The sequence below is a fragment of the Anguilla rostrata genome, chromosome 17 (genome assembly GCF_018555375.3).
Source record: "Anguilla rostrata isolate EN2019 chromosome 17, ASM1855537v3, whole genome shotgun sequence".
Taxonomy (NCBI): domain Eukaryota; kingdom Metazoa; phylum Chordata; class Actinopteri; order Anguilliformes; family Anguillidae; genus Anguilla; species Anguilla rostrata.
The window spans coordinates 8,578,396-8,598,641 of NC_057949.1; the positions used below are offsets into that span (position 1 = coordinate 8,578,396).

Consider the following 20,246-nt stretch of genomic DNA (forward strand, 5'->3'; position numbering starts at 1 on the left):
AGATAAACCAATGTGAGATTCGACTGAATTAGGCCATGAGCTTACAGAGGTGTATTCCTAATGTACATTGGTCCTTGGACTTGTCAAGACAAGAATTATCTAAAGTTTAAAACTGTGTGTCTCAGACACACAGAATGGGACTTTGCTTTCTGTACAGCAGATGTGCAGGAGATCTGGAGAATGGCAAATGCACTCTCTGGTTCTCTGAGTATTCCTTACTCTGCCCACAAGAATCATTGTAGGGCAGGTGATCATAATCTTTATATGACATGAATTAGTGTGACTGCCCATGATGAAGATCAGTGGATCTATGCAGCTCCTGCTCTGTGAACAAGCTAATTTTGCTCTCGCTGTTCATCCTGGGATAGTGTGAGCAGAGAGCTTCACCACCCCCTGAAATACACACACAGAAGATGGAAACCAACTCCAAGCACACCTCTTCTCTCTTTCAAGATTCCTTCTCATGGTACGTTCTGGAAAATGAGTCAATCCTTTGACTCAGTTTTTTACTGTGATCTGCCTATGCTAGAATGACACATACCACAGCCCTGGCTGAAAGCAACCATAAGCTTTAAAAGAATTACAAGCGTCAAGCTGCTTCACATCTTAGCACAAATCTGACATCATGCACACAGCACACCACAATATTATAATTTAAGTGAAGTAAATGGTTTTACTGATTTGACAAAGTATATTAATGGAATACTCTACAGTAGCAATGCCCAGTTTTGCCAGCCTGGCCCAGAAAACTACATTTTCTGGTCATACCTCTGGAATGTATTCTGTCATGAGTACCAACTGTTCTCAAGCAGCAGTTTATTCACACATTTTAACACCAAGCAGGCAAGGCCACCAAAAAGAGGGAGGAGCACCGTGGATTTTTCTCCTCTTGCCAGTTCCGCCACTGAAGTGGACATTTTTTTATCTCTCAATTCAAGTGTGTCCATTTGTGCTGATATCTGCCCCTTTATCCCCACTGTTCATTATCCCCACAGCATTACATATAATAGCCTATAAATAATACTGTTAATCATAAGAGTATGTACTTTTAAATTGCTAGTGGCTGGATCAAATATATACACAAACCTACACGCAAAGCTAAGCAAAGCAAAATATAATTTAAGCCTGATAGGATTATTATGTAAATGGTAAACAGATGGAGTTTTGGTTTGGTAGCATACTAAGCCAAGGATTAGTTCCCATATAAAATCATCAAAATGCACGTAGATGAATCAGCCTGCAGATCTCTCTCCAAGATACGTATAGAGACACACAAACACACACACACACACGCACAAACGTACGCACACATGCACACACAAATACGTAGAGGCGCGCACACACACACACACAAACACAATGTCTCCCTCTTTTCAACTGTCGTGGTCAAAGTCATTTCTGGCGAGCCCAGTCCCCTCACACTTATCCTCTGTTCAGTTATAAATGTTCTGGCCCCATTTGCATGTCACACTCAGAGACTGTAAAAAACACCACAGGCAGGGCATAGGGAACACACCGCCACACCGCCACACCGCCACACCGCCCTGCGCCGTTTGAAAGCCCTCACACTCTCCCAGGATTTATGCGCGCGGGTGGTGAGACAGGACCGCGGCCGTGTTTTAGGAGCGCGGGACCCCCCCAGAGCGCTGACAGATGACAGCGACATGCAGCAGCAGAGCCACCCAGAAGGCAAATGAGCTCACACTCCGGCCCTCCAGAGAGAGTGAGAGCATGTGTGTGTGTGAGTGTGAGTGTGAGTGTGTGTGAGTGTGTGGGTGTGTGTGCGTGAGTGTGTGTGTGTGTGTGAGAGAGTGTGTGAGTTAGGGTGTGTGTGAGTATGTGTGAGTGAGGGTGTGCGAGTGTGAGTGTGTGAGAGTATGTGAGTGTGAGGGTGTGTGTGTGTGTGTGTGAGTGTGAGTGTGAGTGTGTGTGAGTGTGTGGGTGTGTGTGTGTGTGAGTGTGTGAGTTAGGGTGTGTGAGTAGTGTGAGTAGGTTGTGAGTATGTGAGTGAGTCGAGTGTGATGTGTGAGAGTGTGTGCTGATGTGAGGGCGTGTTGGCAGTCAGGAGTGAGAGAGAGTGACTGAGAGATGGAGAGGGAGATTGAGAGAGAGAGAGTGAGAGATGGAGTGGGAGATTGAGAGAGAGAGAGTGAGAGATGGAGTGGGATGTTGAGAGAGAGCTATAAGCGGACATAAAGAGAAAGGGTGAACATGAGGTGTAAAAGCATCACAGATAGGGAGAGCAGACGGTGTGAAAACGTAAGAGGATAAAACAAAACAGAGTTGACAATGGTGAGAAACCATACAGTCCCAGGTCTCACAGCAATTCCCAAAAGCAAAAGACAATTCCAGTGACCTCAACACTCCTAACCACTTAACCCCTCACCCACCCAGTCCCTGTCTGACGTGTTCTTTAAAAACACCAGCCCTCCTCCTCTCCCTTTCCCTCTCCCTCCTCCTTTGACATGTGATTCCAGAAATGTTTCCAGTTAAGTCATTACCATACCAAAACACAAAAAAAGGATGTTTAAAAAGCAGAAAAACACAAAAGTACAACATCATTCCTCACTATTGTGCAAATGCTACTCCAGGTTGTGTGACATCATGCAGCAAGTCAAATCCCAGATTTCTGCTGGGGCCAGGAATCACAGCCTCATTACACAAGATGAAATGGACCAACAGGCTCTCTGCACCATCATAACCCACAAAAAATTATGGTTTTAATGCTTATCCAGCCATTATATGTTTCACATTGGGTGGTATTCTGTATGCCTAATGCCTTCCCCTGTTCTCTGCTGGCTCCCTGCTGGCCTTTTGTTCTGCGGTGCCACTCTCTCCACTGGCACCTTTCACCAGGCCACACAGCCTGCCACCACCTGGCACTGCCCAGGTGGAATGGGGGGGGGGGCTGCACAGCCGCAGAAAGGGAATGCTGGAAGACGGCCTGGGAAGCACGCTCACGTGTGCGCGGTCCGGTGTTTTTTGTTTTTTTAAACACGCAGCTGTTTGTAGGAGCGTTACCGGGTTGCGCACGCGGCGAAAAAATCTGAACACTCTCTGAACATAAAACGTAAAGACAAAGGGAATCGCAAAAATAATGAACGTCCGGGTCTCCGCGAATTGCCGGGGCTGGGTTAGACTGCCGTGTGGTTTGAAGAGAGCAGTTAAATTATTTGGCCTTGCCGTTTTCTGCTCCATTTAATATATGTTCGGGTATGAGAAAAGCGATTTCACTTGTCAATATAAGGCATTTCCTCAGAAATCAAGTTTAAACTTTCCAAGTGCGTAACCTAATCACCCATACCGGCATCCGTTTATCCATATTCAGTCCATTTTGTAGTGGTGAATTACGGCTTGGAAACAGATTTAAGAGGAGCTGGATTTTGGAGAGTGTACGAGATGAGAAAAACATGGATAGAAACAGACGGAAGGGCTCCACAAAAACATTCGATTGTCATTCAGCTCTTTCCTGCTGGACCAGTCGTGTCAATTTCTACAACTGTGTGCTTTTATAGTAGTAATAATAATAATAATAATTATAATAATAATGTCAGTGATCATTATTCTTATTATACAAATTATTATTTAATTAATACAAATTTTTGCATTCATTTGCATGTATGTGTTAGTAATATGGCTTAATATGCAACCTCTTGTTACTAATACTGCTTAATATGCAACCTCTTGGACCATGTATCATTATTAGAGGTAGAAAAAGGAGGAAGCTGAGACACACTCATGGGCACATGACGAGCACCACACAGGGACCTGAACCCCGGGCTTCTTGGTCAAGAGCTGCGAGGGTGCACCGGTGAACCACGGGGCGACCCGAACTACTCACTGCGCTCCCTTCTGCTCTGGTGGTCCGCTGCAGGCTCTATTTCTTCCACTCGTTTCTCTCTCTGTTTTTTTTATAGCAAATACAAAATTGTTCCCTAATTCTCTGCTGCTAGAGGGAGGTAATTTGTGGCTTTTGGCCGAGTATCTCAAGCTGCAAATTTGAAAAAGCTGCTTGAGGAAGTGATTTTCTTTCTCTCTTTCTATCTCCCTCTCTGAATCAAAACAGGATTACAGCCTGGCCAGAAATGATTCATTGACTGCTAATATTTTTGTATTTTAAACATCAGTTACAAACCCATCTGTTCACTTAATACATATTTAGATGTATGTCTCCATATATTCTCTAAATATTCGCCTTAGTGTGAGGTAAGTGCATTTCTCTTAAGGATAACAGATATTAGACGACACCGAATGTAGCTGACAATGGGAAGCTCTAGCTTTCCCTTTGCCACATACTCAAAACTGTACTTCATTGGTGCAAAAAGTTCTTTGTCCTTTTGATGACAGAGAACGAACAAATCGTACAATCTATTACAGATGCATTCAATCCATTACAGAACGAACCTGGTGAAGGAACACCCAAAACGCATTGCCCAGAGTTTTATTGCCGCAGCCAGCTCCACGCGAGAGAAGCATGATTGTGCAGAAATGTTCTTTTTATTTTAGATATTGGACAACATTTTTTGGTTAAGTTTTAACACTTTCTGCTTAATGCCTATAGGCATCATTCTTGCTGTTCTGCACATATAACTATTACTGCTCGTGTTATGACGTTGAATGTACTTTGCTATAGCAGACTTGTGCTTTGCTTGTGCTCTGACATAAATAAATCACAGGATCTTGATTGTATAATTCTTAAATGTATAATTCTGGGGTGTGCCCTGGAAACTTAGTGGATGGTATATCTGCAAATCCCAATTATTTAACATTAAATCCATTCAAAAAAGTACTCTAACTGGAGTGATTTGAGTCAAAGGCTTAGTTAAAGTGGTGTACCTGCAGTACCTCTTCCTGGATGTGTGCCTGCAACCCCACCCATTATGGCATCCTGGTTCCCACTCACGTGCTCAGATACACCATAACTGGACACCCATTTGGCAGGAGGGCATTATGGTCCACCCTGACCCCAACGCTAAAAGGTAAATTTCAGCTTTTTGTACACAGATTCTCTCGGTCTCACACTGTAAATTCTCAATGCTGGTGAAACCAGGCCGCCTTTTAAACACCATGCCTGCTTTTTCACTCCCACAGCAGAGCAGTTAGATAAGTATGTAAACACAAACAGTGGGACACTGCAAACATAAATGGTACACTGCACATTAAATATGCACGGCTCAGAGGGAAAATAAACACATATCCTCAGTACAATTTATGTAGACAAATAAAATGACCATTGTTCAGATGCTTGAATCAGTAATAAAAAAATGAAACAAACAAAAAAACCCACCACTGTAAGAAGCTCGCTACCATGCTGAACTTAGCTGTATTAGTGGTATTAGTGCACTGTGGGAGACGACTGAACTCATGTCAGGCACAGGCACATGCGTAGTCCGTCACCCATCTGCTATTTGTAATTGATTGATAAGAACAGACATTCAGTTTGGTATGCTGAAATTAGAGGGGCAGGGTAATCCGCAGAATGACTTTTGTTGAGTGGCATGAAGCAGTCGCTGCTTAGGTCAGGAAGTGTGCTTTTCTCTTGCTGAATAATTTAGAGCAAACCCATCACATAAAATGTCCAACAATGGAAACTACAATTTAAAAAACACCTTTCTGGCCTTTAACCTGCTCATGGGAGCGCTACATACTGTGGATGCAGCACCCCCAGGCCAGATTAGTCATGAGTGAATTTAACAAAATAATAAACAGAGGTCATTTTGCAGAGCACGTCTCACACGAACAGTCACAGTAATAGTGTATTTGAAAACCAAAAGATTGAGGACCAGTGGAACACCTTTACAGTTAAAGTTAGGACTTTTGAGCATGATGTCCTAAAGCTAGACTGACGCAGAACAACCTGCTTTTGGACCAGCCACTCAACAGAAACTGCACTCCTCTCCATCAGTAAGGCCCTCCACTGCACAAGGATGAAGATGGTAGCAACCAAGATATGTTGCACAAAGGGCAAGTATGGTCATGGGATGTCTTTATATTTTTGACTTCTGTCTAAGAGGCTCATAGATTAACTCTGTTAGATACCCATGGGATCAATTGAAGTGCACTTAGCTGGAGTTCAAATCTCTTGTTAAACAGAACAGGAACAACTACCAAAAACTGTGGAACGAGGATGAGCTGTTCCAGTTGTAATGCAGTCCTGTGGTCTTGAAGTTTAAGCCTGAGGTTTGAACTCCAGCTTAGCACACTGCAATGGACCCCTGGGGTTCTGGACTGCTTGCATCTTATTTTCTTACCTGAGGCTACAAATTGAGCAGGAGCATTACTGACCTATTCTTCCAGGTGTCAGTCAGCCGCCAGTTTATCAGTGTCTCCAAAACAGGCAGGTGTCCCCCAGACACCACAGGCCCTACAAAGTAAAAGGCGACATAAGAAATGATATCAAGTGATATATGACTTGCTTGGTTTCACACGTCGCAATGAAAATGTGTCTTTATATGAATGTTAGCTTTATATGAACACAGCCACTCAGAAGGACTGAGAGGCTAAACCTGTGTGGAACCACATGATGAACATATCATGAGTATCTCAAGGATATCTAAGGGATAGTAGTGGTAATCTTGTAATACCTGAGGGATACTCTTTTTCTCCATCTGCCCTATGGTTCACGCACTCAAGGGCATTGTTTAAAAAAAAAACCCATGTTGAAAATCCGTTCAGATTAGATTTCACTGGAGTCTGCCACCTTGAGACTGAGCAAGAGACTTCTTTTGTCTTTACCCAGCTGTACAGTAAGCTGCCTTAGATAAGATATTTGTAATACTGATGCTTTTACAATGTATTAGTCATAGTCATAAGCTGATAAATAACAGAAACATCACTAATACTAAAAAGAACAACAACAACAATTATCATCTTTTGGTATTATTATTGTTACTTCGTAAACAATCTCTTTGCTTCTGTGTGTGTGTATGATTTAAAGTCTCTAGTTTGCGCACTGGCTCAGTTTGCTCTGCATCTCTGGCTATTAAATATAGACGCATTCTCTGGCTTTCCAGTGGAGCCATGCTCTAATTTAATAAACTAGAAATACAGCAAGAGGGAGGAAAAAATAGACAAATAGATATGTGCAGAAAACCCAGATTTTGCCAAAAACAAAAACATAACCCCAGTTGAAAGACAAAAGCTGAAGCCAGACATATGGTGGCCATATTGGCTACAGATTTCCGATCACACAGATGCAACTCTTCCTCTCTTTCATGAAGGAGGGGGGTAAGGGGAGACCACTACGAAAGCTTTTTGGATGCAGCGGAGGCTGGTTTATGTCTGTTTAAGGCGTGTCGCCTGTCTGACCCAGGCAGGGGGATGTTCTGGGAGGAAGGGTTTTTTTATTTAGGCAGGAACCGAGTGACGTGGTGGACAAGCCTGCACATGTGAGGGGCTTATGGTCTAACATGCATGCACACGTGTGTGTGTGCGCGCGCGTGTGTACACAGCTCATAGCAAACACACACATATTCCACTCCATGTCTGACGAAATGAATAATTTATTGTCTGTGTGCGTGTGTGTGTGTGTGTGTGTATGTCTGTCTGTGTTTTTAAGTCACTCAGGATAACAGCAAACTAATATAATGAAATGTTTGTGTATCTTTGTGAGTATTATATTACATGTGTGTATGTACGCACACTCTCTGTATCTATTCATAGCATGTATCCATAATGTACTTCAAAGTAGCCACAATCTGTCTTGTTCTTTTGCTTCTTGTCTCTAACACATTCTCCCATTACTGTCCCCGTGGACTATATGAATCAGAACAGATGAAATCTAACAAACCCACATTAATCAAACTCATATGTGCAAAAATCTATTTAAACAGAATCAAACTGATATGGAATCAGCCAAATGTGTTGGGAATTTGGAGAAATAATGAATTTATATCATAAATTTATTATTTTTAAAGGTAAAGTAGAAACCAGCACTTTCCTCAAAGGGAAAGATGCAGTAAGAGACAGATAAACCCCTTTTAGGATTTGTGCTGGGTATATGGTACTTGAAGTTCCCCCAGTATCATTTGTTTATATATACTTATGTTCAGTATCCCGAGTTTCACAGAAACACACATCTAATCCCAGATACGCATGCACTAATCTACTGAGCTACCAGTACTCACACTGCACTGAAACTGTGCACAAGTCTACTATTTCTTGGAAAAAAAGCACAAATTTAGCTCCCCAGGGAGCAAGTCTTTCATCATTACAAACATACACAAACACTGCCAGAAATGTGTGTTTTTCCCCATTTGCTGTTGGTGCTACAGCTTTAAGAACCTATCAGCAACATTTCACGGCCGCCTTCCGTTGGGGAGCCAGTTCTGCACTGGCGCACCAAAAACCCGCGCTTCTTTCCCCGCAAAGTCTCTGTGTCATCGTTCCCCGCTGTCACTCCCTCCCCATTCGCAATGTGCGCTCCCGCAGAAGAACCACATGACGAATCGGAGCTCTATTCCTGGGCCGAACGGACAGCTGCCTTTCATTCCGCGCCCGCCCGCGTCTGAGGGGCGTTCTGCCGCTCGGAGCTCCAGGCCTGCGCTCTCCGGCCCCGCCGTGCAGACCGTGGCGGTCCGGGACAAAGGCACCGTAAGGGGCCATGCACACACATCTGCGAAATCAGAAGGACACCCCCGGGTTCTGCGGTCAACAACCCTCCACTAAAAAAAAAAAAAAAAAAACAATCCAGCGAGGCCAGTTTTCTTGCGGGAATTCGTTCGGGTTTTCAAATGGGAAAGCCGTGACAAGATAATGTCTCTCTAAACAAAAAGTCATTACGTGCCCAAGGAAAAAGTAATTTTTCCTTCCCCTTAATTTGATTTGAATGGTTCTTAGTGCGCTGGGCCGCAGCTTGAGTTAATCACTGTCAAAGTCACTCATTTTGTTTCCTGTTATGTCTCTGTTGAGTGGGAGGCAGTGTTGGCCTGGCGTTTAATTTTAGGGAGCCTTGCTCGTAACCTGAAGGCATACTACTGTTATAGGAAAATATCATAACATTACTTGACCACTTCAATAATCCATCAACAGATGTTTGTCTCTGTATAAACCATGTCTATGTATGTTATCTGCAAACAAAACAAATAATAAAGTGAAACCTTTAGCAAAGTTGTGTTGATCTGTGGAAGCCGCAGGGCTGTGGGGCTCTATAAATTTTCACGCACAAGCTCCTGGGCCACATATCTATCCAAAGCACTGGCTCTCAGTCCAAGGTAAAATGCTCAGTGTAAACTGAATTAAAAGAGTTTGAGCCAAAGGGGGCTCAAATGTAGCCTGTCAGAGTAAAATTTACCCTTATCAGAGTTTATTTAACACTGAAAATCTGACTGTGCCGCACATGTGGTGCGGTGACACGCCCTGTGGTTGGGATGGAGCCCTGACCATGCCAGTGCCAAACAGCCTCGGGAAACAGTCCACTGCCGAGCAGCTTCACTCCACTGTTCAGTGGGCAGTTTTTCTCAAGCACCTCAGTGAGCTTGTGAGTTTAGCGCCAGGTCTTGTAGTTTTGTATCTTTGCTCCGTTGTCACACTGTGCTTGTCAGAGCGGCCATTTTGTGATATTGATTGAATAGATCAGAAGAGTGAGGACATCCAAAGCGGTGGACTCCAGGGTAGCTACTTGAATTCAACCTGGATGGTTCAGAAGAGGTCTCTAGGATAGGTCCTTAAGAAAGCAAACAGTTTATCTGAAAATAAAAGCTATTTACCATGTGAACAAGATTGAAACTATTTAATAAAGTACCGAAATTAATACACATAGTTCTGGGGGTGGGGGGTGGTTGTCTGTAGGCACTTTTTCAAAGAAAAGGGAATACAGGGAGGCTGCATGGTGCAGTCAGCAGGGCGGCCGACTCTCAACCCATAAACAAATCCCGCCGTGCAGCCAGGGGTTTGATTCCCCTCCACGGCACTTCCTGCACTGTCACCACATCTTTATCTATAACCTTGTCTGACTTCCCCCTGCTTGAATAAAGTGGGGGGGAAAAAAAACATATGGAAAGCAGATTTACCAAAAGTGTCCCTTATAAAGCGGATTTATCCAAAAATCACTGCCCTGGGGTGTATTTTTCTCATAAAGCCTCCCCTTAAATGGCTTTCTAATTTACAACTAATAGAAACCCTCATCCCAGTCCCAAGTTCAATGGAAAGAATCTAAAGTTATATTGGCCTGCCAACTCAGTGACCAAGCCACAGCATCTGTTGAATATTCAAACATAGTTCTAGGCTTCAGCTCCTAAAAAAATAATAATACTGACTGCCCACATACAGTACAAAGCAAACAGCACCCGTCAGTATGTGTCTGTTCTGCCATTAATCACATATCCCCCCAACCTCCTCCAACTCCCCCTACCCCAGTGATTTTGGATAAGGTGGAGGGGAGAGGGGTAATTAGTCATCAGATTAAGCCATCCTAACTTCTTAGTGACATCCTGTCAAAGGTGTTATGGCAAAAAAAAGTATGAGAATCCCACAGCCCCCCCTCCCCTGAAACCTCATCCCTGAGCCCCAAAAACCCTCGCCGCAACACAGATAGAAGCCTCCCCCATGTACAGGTCATAAAAACTCAGCCAAGACTCTCTCATGAAGATTTGACCCTACCCCTCCCACTATCTTACAGATATTTTGTGCAAATCTGATAAGACTGTGCCACTACACGGTAAGAGAAATTATACATTATATTAAGTGCACAGATACTTAACAATGATGTACTCAGCAGTATTATAGTAACAACACTGGGAGCATAAATCAAATGGAAGAAGGAGAACAAAAAAGGAGCTATAATTTGGTGTAAAGCTATTTTTGCGATTGTTTTTTTTTTTTAAATTGTTGTTGTTTTCGGGTGATTTCCGAGAAGGGCTGTCTGGACTGCAGGGGTATATAAAGAGAGAGAATGAAAAACAGGAAGTGAATAAAGCATACCGCACAGAACCACGTAGGACACATCAATTAAGTGATCCTACAAACAGTTCCACCATCTCTCACTTTCATTCCCTCACCCTTTCCTCCTCTTCTCTTTTCACCTCCATTATTACTCTCTCCCTCTCTGTCACTCATTCATCACTTACACTCCTTATTTCCTTCCTTTGCGTATGATCCCTCTTTCTCTTTGTCTTGTTCTCTCCTTTATTCAAAAGTAGTTCCCTTCCATTTCCTCTGCTCGTCTGTTCCCTCGAGTATGTCAGATAGTGAGAGCATGAGTTTGTGTGAAAGTGAGAATATCTGTGCATGTCTGAGACAGAGCAAGATAGCATGCTTGTGTGTGTGTACATAGGGAGACAGTATGTGTGTGTGCGAGAGAGAAAAAATGTGTGTGTGCACGTGTGTGTGTACACGTTTGATTGCACATTACAGGATCATCATTTCTGCAGATTTAGTTACTGCTTCCACTGGCATGTCCCTGCTTGCTCCTCCAGATGTGAACAGGCTCTAGATGTCCCCAATGTATAGTTTTCTACGTTGATTATTTGACAGATATACTCAAAACTGTAGGTATCATATTTCTCTGAGTCAAAGGATGACTGTGTACTTGGCTTGTCTTCAGAGGAAGTAATCATTTGGTATTGTAAAACTGGCTGGATTTCTTACAAGATTCTAACAAAAGGCTATGCAGCATACAGTGTAGAAAATAAAGATATTAAATTACACTTAACATACAATATATGGATTCAGAACAATATTGTCTGTGTTCCCTCAGACTACTGTTTTCACTCAGTGTTTCAGTTTCGGTAGTGCCTTCATTTATTTTTAAAAGAATTTAATAACTTTGGCTTCTCTAGAAACTGAGTGTTTCTTAGGCTTCCATCAAAACTCTGTATGACTTAATTGTATTGTATGTAACGTGTGTGTGTGTGTGTGTACACCAGAAAGGATGTGAGAACCCTAAGTGTGAAGTTATATTTTACAGCGCAAATGCACTTTGGGTTGAACGGAGTCCCCTCTTTTGTGTAGTGAGAGATAACGATAGACTGCGTTGGTTGGATTTGCGCTAATTCTCATTTGTTTTCACATTGCAAAACGAGATTTGATTGTGCTCCATTTCCAGCCCTCCATTAATAACCCCAGGATGTCTTCATGAAGAAAAACTAACGTCGGCTTGGTTCAAGCTGCCTCAAACGCCTGGCACGACGTGAACACACGCATCAGCACTTCAACAGAACGTTTTAATGCATATTTTTACGTCGCCAGCGACACATAAACAGAGATGAGTTAAGCTGTTTTTCTTAGTGTAATTACAATATACTGCATTGTTTCCAGGCGCACATCTTTTTCGGATTATTTCTCGTTAATTAGCTTTCATCCTGCACTTTACAAGGCTCGGCTATGAACACACGGCCTGTCAGCGTCCGTAAAGCGGGGCGAACTCTATATGCGCTGCGCCGTGAACAATCACAGCCACACACGCTCTGGCTCCTGCGAGGGATGTCAAAACGCTAATCGGAAAAACATGCGGACACCAGATTACGTTGCAATGCCTGCATTATCAGAGAAACAGAAAAGAACCGTGTGCATGGGCAGGTTACCATGTTCTATAGCTTGACAACTGTCGACAGGCCATTCGTACAGATAAGCGTGTACTACTCGAGCGCTTTAGGTGAGGTGAGGTGTAGGCTATTACTCACGTGCCACTGTAGTATCACATTCGGGGTTCAGAAAGTCTACTGCTCCACCCACTTAGAAGGGCTTTTTATGTCAGAATGAAGTATGGAGTACTGGAGAGCACAAGATCTTTCTTGTGCGCTGAACAAGGCACAGACAATGCTGCCGAAACGCTGGGTTTTCTTTCGCGTTTAATACATTATATCCAATACTATCGCCATGTCAATGGCTCCCTAAGTGATGACCTTAAAGCACTTGACCAGTCTGCTACCTACCTACTTTTTGCCATCGTGTATTAACTATTTTCACGTTGAGCAGAAAATAGTCCATACGAGCATTGGCAACTGTCGGGAAGAGTGTCTGCCCGCCTGTGCAAAATGCATGTCTCGTGCAGCCAGGCAAACGCGCTTTTCAAAGGGGCCGATACCCTGGCCAGGAGAGCATGCTTTATCGATACATTCTAGACACAGCCTGGACATTTAAGAGAGGCGTGGCGATGCTATCACAAACAGTGGCAAGGTGGAAAATCCAGGTCTTCAAGTTTCAATCACCTGGAGTTCCTAATTAACATAATTCCTCAACTAGGAGGAAAAACTAATCAGTGAAAACCAGGTGGCTGAGTTCATGAGTAAAATAAACACATGGCAGGACTTTTACTCTCTGTCCCGTGGACTTTCCATCTCTGTAACAATAGGCTATGAACACACACGTGTCCAGACAGAAGGCACGGGAAGCTCCTTCACACATCAAAGATGTTTGAGCAGCACGTTTCTCAGAGGCAAGTTTCGTGAATTATAAATTTTTTTAATTACCTCACTTAATTCACTGAGTAACCCTCTAACTGCAGCTACTTAAATTAGCACAATATTCTTTCCTCCTCGTGTGTTCATCACCACGGTAGATTTCGTGCAAAATTTCCTATCTTCGCTTCGGTTCTATCTGGAAGTCGATTTAAAAACATTAACATTTTTCCATGCTTTTATTTCCTCCTATGTCTCCTTTCCTTTTAAAAGTGCTTCATTAAATTTTCAGGCACATTACATGTTACAAAATCCACATCATTAAAATATTTACAAATTCAAAAGAGTCCATGACTTTTGTTTTGTTTTGTTATACTGCTCCGCGCATTACCTCTCTGTCTCTTCCACACGAGGGCATGTCAGTGAGAGATGCGGGCGTATCACTGCAGGTGAGGAGGTGAGTCAAACAAGTGAATTTATTTAGCCTAGCACTAGCCAATTTTGCTTTGGCATGTCATTACATTCATAACTTAATCGAGTAGGACACAATTAAAACAAATGTTACATTCATACAACCCACTCAGTATGATTGAGACAGGTGCGGGAAAATTGTAACAGTGAATGAAATGAAAACGCCCTATGCAGGTTTTTTCTGCACATGCTAATATTAATCAAAGGAACACATTTCCACGAGTAACATTTAGTTCCAATAGTAATTTCCCGCAACGACTAGGCCTATCGCATTGCTTCGTTCCTTTGGGAGGTGGTCGACGACTGAATTGCACAGGGTCAAACCTGAAATGGCTACGGTAGCCGCATTGTATATTAAGTTATAGACCGTGTTACATTAATCAAGCGTTACATTTATGGCAGTTCTCCCCTACTATTGCACAACGAGCGGGGCCTGCAAGATTGATCAAATCAAACCCAGTCTGTTCCCGGCCCAGTACACTGTAGTCCGTATTGTACGAGTAATCTCTCATAATTAAGGCTATTCTGCACCGACTTTTCCTTTCCTTCTTACCCCTTTTTCAGTTTCAAACAGCCGTGGAGGCCACATCTGGGCGACAGATGTGGTCCAGAGTCTCTCTCTTTCTCTCTCTCTGTTCTTTTCTGGAAACTTGAGCACAGTACTAATTCCCCATGCGGAAGAGAGACCACCCACATTCGGAAACGCCTCACTTAGAGAGAAGGAGAGAGAGCAGCGGAATAGTGTGAGGGGCAACGGGGAAAACATCAAATCTGAGAATTGCAATTTTTAGCTATTATTATTATTAGTAGTAGTAGTAGTAAAAGTAGTAGTAGGAGTTGTAGTAGTAATGGTTTTGTCTTTCATATGACCAATTATAATTATTCACAATTCAGAATTACTGCATTCTTTAGCTGTCATCCTTCAACATAAGATACTGAATTGTTTTGTTTTTATTGTTAGTAAAGTCAAATAATGTCTTACCTAATGTCAGGAACAGACCATTAATGTAAAATGCATTCTGTGCAGAGATTTTCTCCACAGCATTTTTACAGAACCTTTCAACTGATATCAGTCTCATTCTAAATGTCTCAGTCACAGGATATTGGCAGTAAACTATTAGCAAAATAATTCACATAATTATCCATATACGTTTGCTGCAGAAGTCAATGAATTTCTTACATTTTAAATAATTTTTAAAAAACTTGTTTTATTCTTTTGTGTGACACACAATTAAATGCCAAAAATAGTATCTTCATATGGCTGAAAAATTGAAAGTGTAAAGAAATTCCAGTGAAGTTTTTCCATCCAGGGTTCCATCTACTCCAAATAAATTCTACACACTGCTTTCTGGGCATAATCTTTTTATTCTTTATTTCATGTTCTCAGCAGAAGCCCTTGTCGAGCACAACATACAGACTTTGTAGCTTTTATACACCAGCCGTTCATGCTGCTGGACATCCACTGAAATAATTCAGGTTTAGGCACCATGATCACAGGTCATGTAGCAGTCGCCAATGATTCGAACCTGCAGCCTACTGATTATGAACCCATATCCTCTGTCTGGAATCCCAAATTCAGCACCGGTAAACTAGTGTGCATCTAAGAAGCATGGAATGAGATACAGTTGTATGTAAAACGCACACACCCTCATACTCCACTGAACTCTTGTAGACATTAAGTGCATTTACCTGTACGGTACAACACTGTGTCGGTATTCTCATAAGTGCGTTAGAACTTGTTTTAACGTGCTGTGCATGCAGTACGCTGAAAATGTGTTTTTCCCCAAAAAGCTTGAAATCAGAACTGATTGGAAAGCCATAGGGCACATAATGATTCATATGGCAAATGTGACACTTTAGCTCCATCTAGTGTCAAAAGAAAATGCAAAAATAAAGTGACTCACTGCTGAAAGAGTTTCAGGATATAATAAAATACATCACAACAGTAAGCATATTAAATGTTAAACAATGTGTAGATCACTCTGATACATGGTGGATTAGGGGTATGTTTTTGGAATCCGTTCATGGTAGCCAGTGAAATATTTAAACATAATTGCTAGCATTTATAAACTCATCCTTAGATCATAAATTTAGTCATGCAATGCAACATATAGCACATGTCTTGCATTACATGTTCGAAAACAGCCAAAAAGCAATGTATGTTCCAACATTCCCCTTACAATATAATAGAATGAAACACTGGCATAATTTCTCAAGAGAGACGCAATTTGGGTGTTAAAGGGATGGTATGGATTAACAGTTCCAAATATATACGAGTAAAGTAAATGTCATGCCACTAAATATTAAGTGGATACCTCATTGCCATATCAGCTCAATTTTAGTAAAGACAACAACCGAAAACATCCCAGGTGAATTATCAGCACGAGTCGCTAAAGTCACCTCTAAATAAATAAGTGGATACCACATGGTCTCTTACAACCTAATTTAAAGGGGCAGTCACAAGCCTACTGGATGGTGAACAGTCGCACATCCAGCCTAACATCTGGTATGCGTGATTAAAGGATACAACAAACCTGAATAAGTGGCACTAAGGCTTAGTTTAACACACACCTGGCGGTTGCTGATGAGGACAAAAGGTGATAATATTGCACGATGTAAAGATAAGGTAAATATAATTATCACTGCCCTTAAGCACTTCAACGTCTTTCTCAAGTTTTACTGCTTTTTTAGGTGCTTTCGTTTCCCCACCTCTGTCGCTACTGAGCCCACAGTCGCCCCCAAAAGGCCCCCCAGGGGCCCCCCGACCAGCACCCGGACGACCCCACCCAGCAAGGCCCCGCCCTGTACGAATTTGAGAAAGCTCCTCAGCCAGCCGGCCAGGGTATTGAAGACAGAGTGCAGAAAAGAAGGAGGAGTGTCGGAGTGTGAGAGCCAGAGGGAGGGCACTTTGTCCAGCTGGAGGTCACCCGCACTCCTCTCCGCTTCATCCCTCGCTTTCTCCCGCTCCTCCTCCTCTTCCCACTCTTCTTCCACCTCTTCCCCTCTTCTTTCTCTCCTCTCCTTCATGATTTCCTCCTGCCTCTGTTTCACCCTGGCCTCGGCCTGCTGGAAGAGGCTGCTGGTGTAGTGGGCATTCCCGGCCTCCCCCACCATCTGCTCCACCTTCTCCAGCAGCTCCCTAACGCTGAGCTCCACCGCCTCGACGCTCTCCGCCCCACCCGCAGCCCCGTCCTCGGCCCCGCCCCCCATCTCTAACACGTGGAAGTGGTCTCCGCACTTCTCCGCCACCGCCACCAGGTCCGCGCGGCGGGTGACGATGTAGTCCTCCACTCCCTGCGCCCCCTCCTGGCTCTCCTCCAGACGGTCGCTGTGGGTGAACAGCACCAGGGTGCGGGCCCGCACCGCGCCAGGCCCGAAGGCCTCCTCCAGGGGCCCCAGGGACCTCAGCACCACGTCGGCCGGCCGGTCCACAGTGACGCACAGGAGGAAGGCGTGGGGGCCCGGGGCGGCCAGGGCCGCGCAGGCTGAGAGCTGACTCACCACTTCCTCTGGGGGGTGCTGTGAGCTGAACCAATCCGGCGTGTTCACCACTGCCACCTGCGTGGAGAGAAAGAGGGGGGAGTGAGAGGGGGAGAGGGAGAGAGAGGGAGAGAGAGGGGGAGAGTCTAACTCGCTTGGCAGAGCCAGGTATGCTTACCTTGGTTAGCTCCTTTTTATAACATCTGGGTAACACTATAGTGGTTTATTTTATACTTTAATTCTAATTAATTTTATGTAACAAAAGACTCCTGCAGGCTCCATGAGGTTTCTCTGGGCTGTTGATTTTTAAGCTAGCTCTGAGCAATGCTTGCGAGTTTAGAGACGGTGCTAAATCGGTCAACAAAGCGTTTTAGCATCTGACCTGTCTCCCAGCAGCAGTGCCCCTCCTCTTCTCACACTTCTGAATGACGTCCTCTGCGTCGTCGTCCCCCGTCTCAAACTCCCCCCGGCCGAGGACGGCGTTGGCTGCCGCGCTCTTCCCCGAGCCCACTCGGCCCAGCAGCACCAGCCTGAGCTCAGCGATCCCCGGGGGTTTACAGGGAACTGAAGCACGCAAACGGAAAAAAGACTCAGCTCCATAAACCCGTTAGCAGCAGGATAAAGAGAATGCGTGTGGACATATCTCAGAGTACAGAGCTGATCCAGGGTCAGCTTCGCCTGTCTGTCTCAGCATGGGTCAGTCTAGGGCAGGGATCAGCAACACACGGTCCTCGAGGGCCGAGAACTGGTGGTTTTCCACCCGCCCTTTGCCTGGGAGTCAGGGGTGAAGACAGTCTGGCCAATCAGTAGCACTAATTACCCGGGAGAAAAGAAAACCAGGGCTGGATTTGGATTCGAGGTCCAGAGTTGATGATCCCTGGTCTAGGGTTTGGCCAGGGATCAGCCCTCCTGCTCTGAGAGACAAGCCCAGCTCTCCAGTGAAGTCGGAGGCTCTTGCGTCTTTAAGGCCGAACTGAACTCAGTGAGAGACTCAGTTGGGCTGAAGGCGTGGCGTACGGCCTGCGTCTGTACCTGCGGACTGGCGGGTCTTTGAGGCCTGCCCCTGGTCACACGGCTCTGGCTGCAGCTGCTGCGGCTGAGGGTGCGGCTGATGTTCCAGGGTCCCTTTGCCCCCCAGCTGCTTCTCAGCCACCGCTTCCTCAGCTCCATGCTGCTCCCCAACCTCCTGTTCTTCTGGAGAGGGGAGGGAGCAGCACACAGATACTGACATGCAGTGCAGATACACTGGCACACAGTGCAGGTACACTGACACACAATGCAGATACACTGACACACAGTGCAGATACACTGACACACAGTGCAGATACACTGTCACACAGTGCAGGTACACTGACACACAGATGCACAGTACAGGTACACTGACACACGGCACAGATACACTGACACACGGCACAGATACACTGTCACACAGTGCAGGTACACTGACACACAGATGCACAGTACAGGTACACTGACACACGGCACAGATACACTGGCACACAGTGCAGGTACACTGACACACAGATGCACAGTACAGGTACACTGACACACGGCACAGATACACAGTACAGGTACACTGACATCTAGATAAACTGACAGACAGCACAGACACACTGACACATAGACACACTGATACACAGTGTAGATACACTATCACAGATATACTGACACACAGTACAAATAAACTAACACTGAACACACACACAGATACTCTGTCACATAGATACACAGACAGTATAAAGGCATCAGATTAGTACAAAATACACATACATGGACGCACTCACAAACAGATACACACACATACACAGAAACACACACACTTTTGTTGACAGTTATTGTCAGTGATTTAGTGTTGTGTAAGTAGGCGCAACCCTTCTCTGTGACTGTGTGTGTGTGTGAGAGAGAGAGACAAAGAGATATGATACGTGTAGGTGTATAGCATTTCTCCAGTCTTGGGTCCATGAAGCATGAAAACACTCCACCCTGCAAGTCCTTACCTGCACTCCACTCACAGGAGGAAACAAGCGCACTGAAACACAGCTTCGACTCCACAATCCAATCTGCTACTTCTAACCCACGCAAACCATTTACTCCTCACCCTGTCACCACCCATTCCTCTGTAACCACAGACCAGTTTGCATCCTTCTTTGAAAAGGAAAATATCAGCTGTACCTCCTTCTCCTCACCTCCTCTGCAGTCTGCCCATGTGCTAACAAAACCAAATCCCTGTCCTTTCTCGCACTCCTCTCCTATTTGTAACACTAACATCCCACTGCACCACTGCCTGTCCTCTCGACCCTATTCCATTCCTATTCCTTCAAACCATTCAAAACGATATCGTTCCTTTTACTGCCCTCTTTCAACTGCCACGGTCCCCATTATTTTTAATGTCACTCTTCTCCTGAAACAATCCTCTCTGAACCCAGCTAACGTACACAGTTGCAATCCTGCCTCACTCCTCTCATTTTACAGTGAACGGTCCCTCCCACTTGTTGAGTAACCTCCCTGACCCCAACCAATCAGGTTTAAATTCAAGCCACCCCACTGGGACTGCTCTGCTCACAGCAAGTGAGGCTCTTAGTGAGAGTGAAGCCACTCAGCTCCATCCTCATCCTTCTTGACCTGTCTGCTTGCTTTTGACAGCATCAGCTAATCAAACCTTCTCTCATTCCTCATGGACAGGCTCTGCCCTCGTGCGGATTGACTCAGTTCTTGAAGACCATCCCACAGGGCTCATTACCCGGTCCTCGTTTGTTCTGTCTTTAAATTGTTTGGCCCAGTCATTTCTGCTCATGGCCACCCGGTCCTGCTGGGTCTCCCTCCCTTTAGAGCAGTGGTGTCAAACTCGTTGCCATGGAGGGCCGTGTGTATGCAGGTTTTCATTCCAACCAATTAATGCTGCCTTAATTGAGTCCAATTACTCATTCAGCCATATGCGTTTAACTGCATTGAAGCACA

General features: G+C 44.5%; 1 protein-coding gene and 1 long non-coding RNA gene across 2 annotated transcripts; both read right to left on the reverse strand.

Moving 5' to 3' along the window:
* Positions 1 to 7,883: 7,883 nt before the first annotated feature.
* On the reverse strand, positions 7,884 to 13,130 carry LOC135243277 (uncharacterized). The gene is made up of 2 exons (XR_010326593.1): positions 12,873 to 13,130; positions 7,884 to 8,614 (listed from the first exon to the last, which is right to left on the reverse strand). It is a non-coding gene; the product is annotated as an uncharacterized LOC135243277 (long non-coding RNA).
* A 3,309-nt stretch (positions 13,131 to 16,439) lies between these two features.
* On the reverse strand, positions 16,440 to 19,248 carry si:dkeyp-69e1.8 (uncharacterized protein LOC100001340 homolog). The gene is made up of 3 exons (XM_064315528.1): positions 18,321 to 19,248; positions 17,671 to 17,852; positions 16,440 to 17,366 (listed from the first exon to the last, which is right to left on the reverse strand). The coding sequence occupies exons 1-3, from the start codon at positions 18,517 to 18,519 to the stop codon at positions 16,485 to 16,487; spliced, it is 1,263 nt and encodes a 420-aa protein (XP_064171598.1). The 5' UTR covers positions 18,520 to 19,248; the 3' UTR covers positions 16,440 to 16,484.
* Positions 19,249 to 20,246: the final 998 nt, after the last annotated feature.

What these genes read in the sequence shown, in the direction of transcription:
- si:dkeyp-69e1.8 (XM_064315528.1), bottom strand. Translation starts at nt 18,519, where the DNA reads ATGTCAGTATCTGTGTGCTGCTCCCTCCCCTCTCCAGAAGAACAGGAG. An exon ending in AAAGACCCGCCAGTCCGCAG is followed by an intron (nt 17,853 to 18,320) that starts GTACAGACGCAG and finishes TGCGTGCTTCAG; the next exon opens with TTCCCTGTAAACCCCCGGGG. An exon ending in GCACTGCTGCTGGGAGACAG is followed by an intron (nt 17,367 to 17,670) that starts GTCAGATGCTAA and finishes CTCTCCACGCAG; the next exon opens with GTGGCAGTGGTGAACACGCC.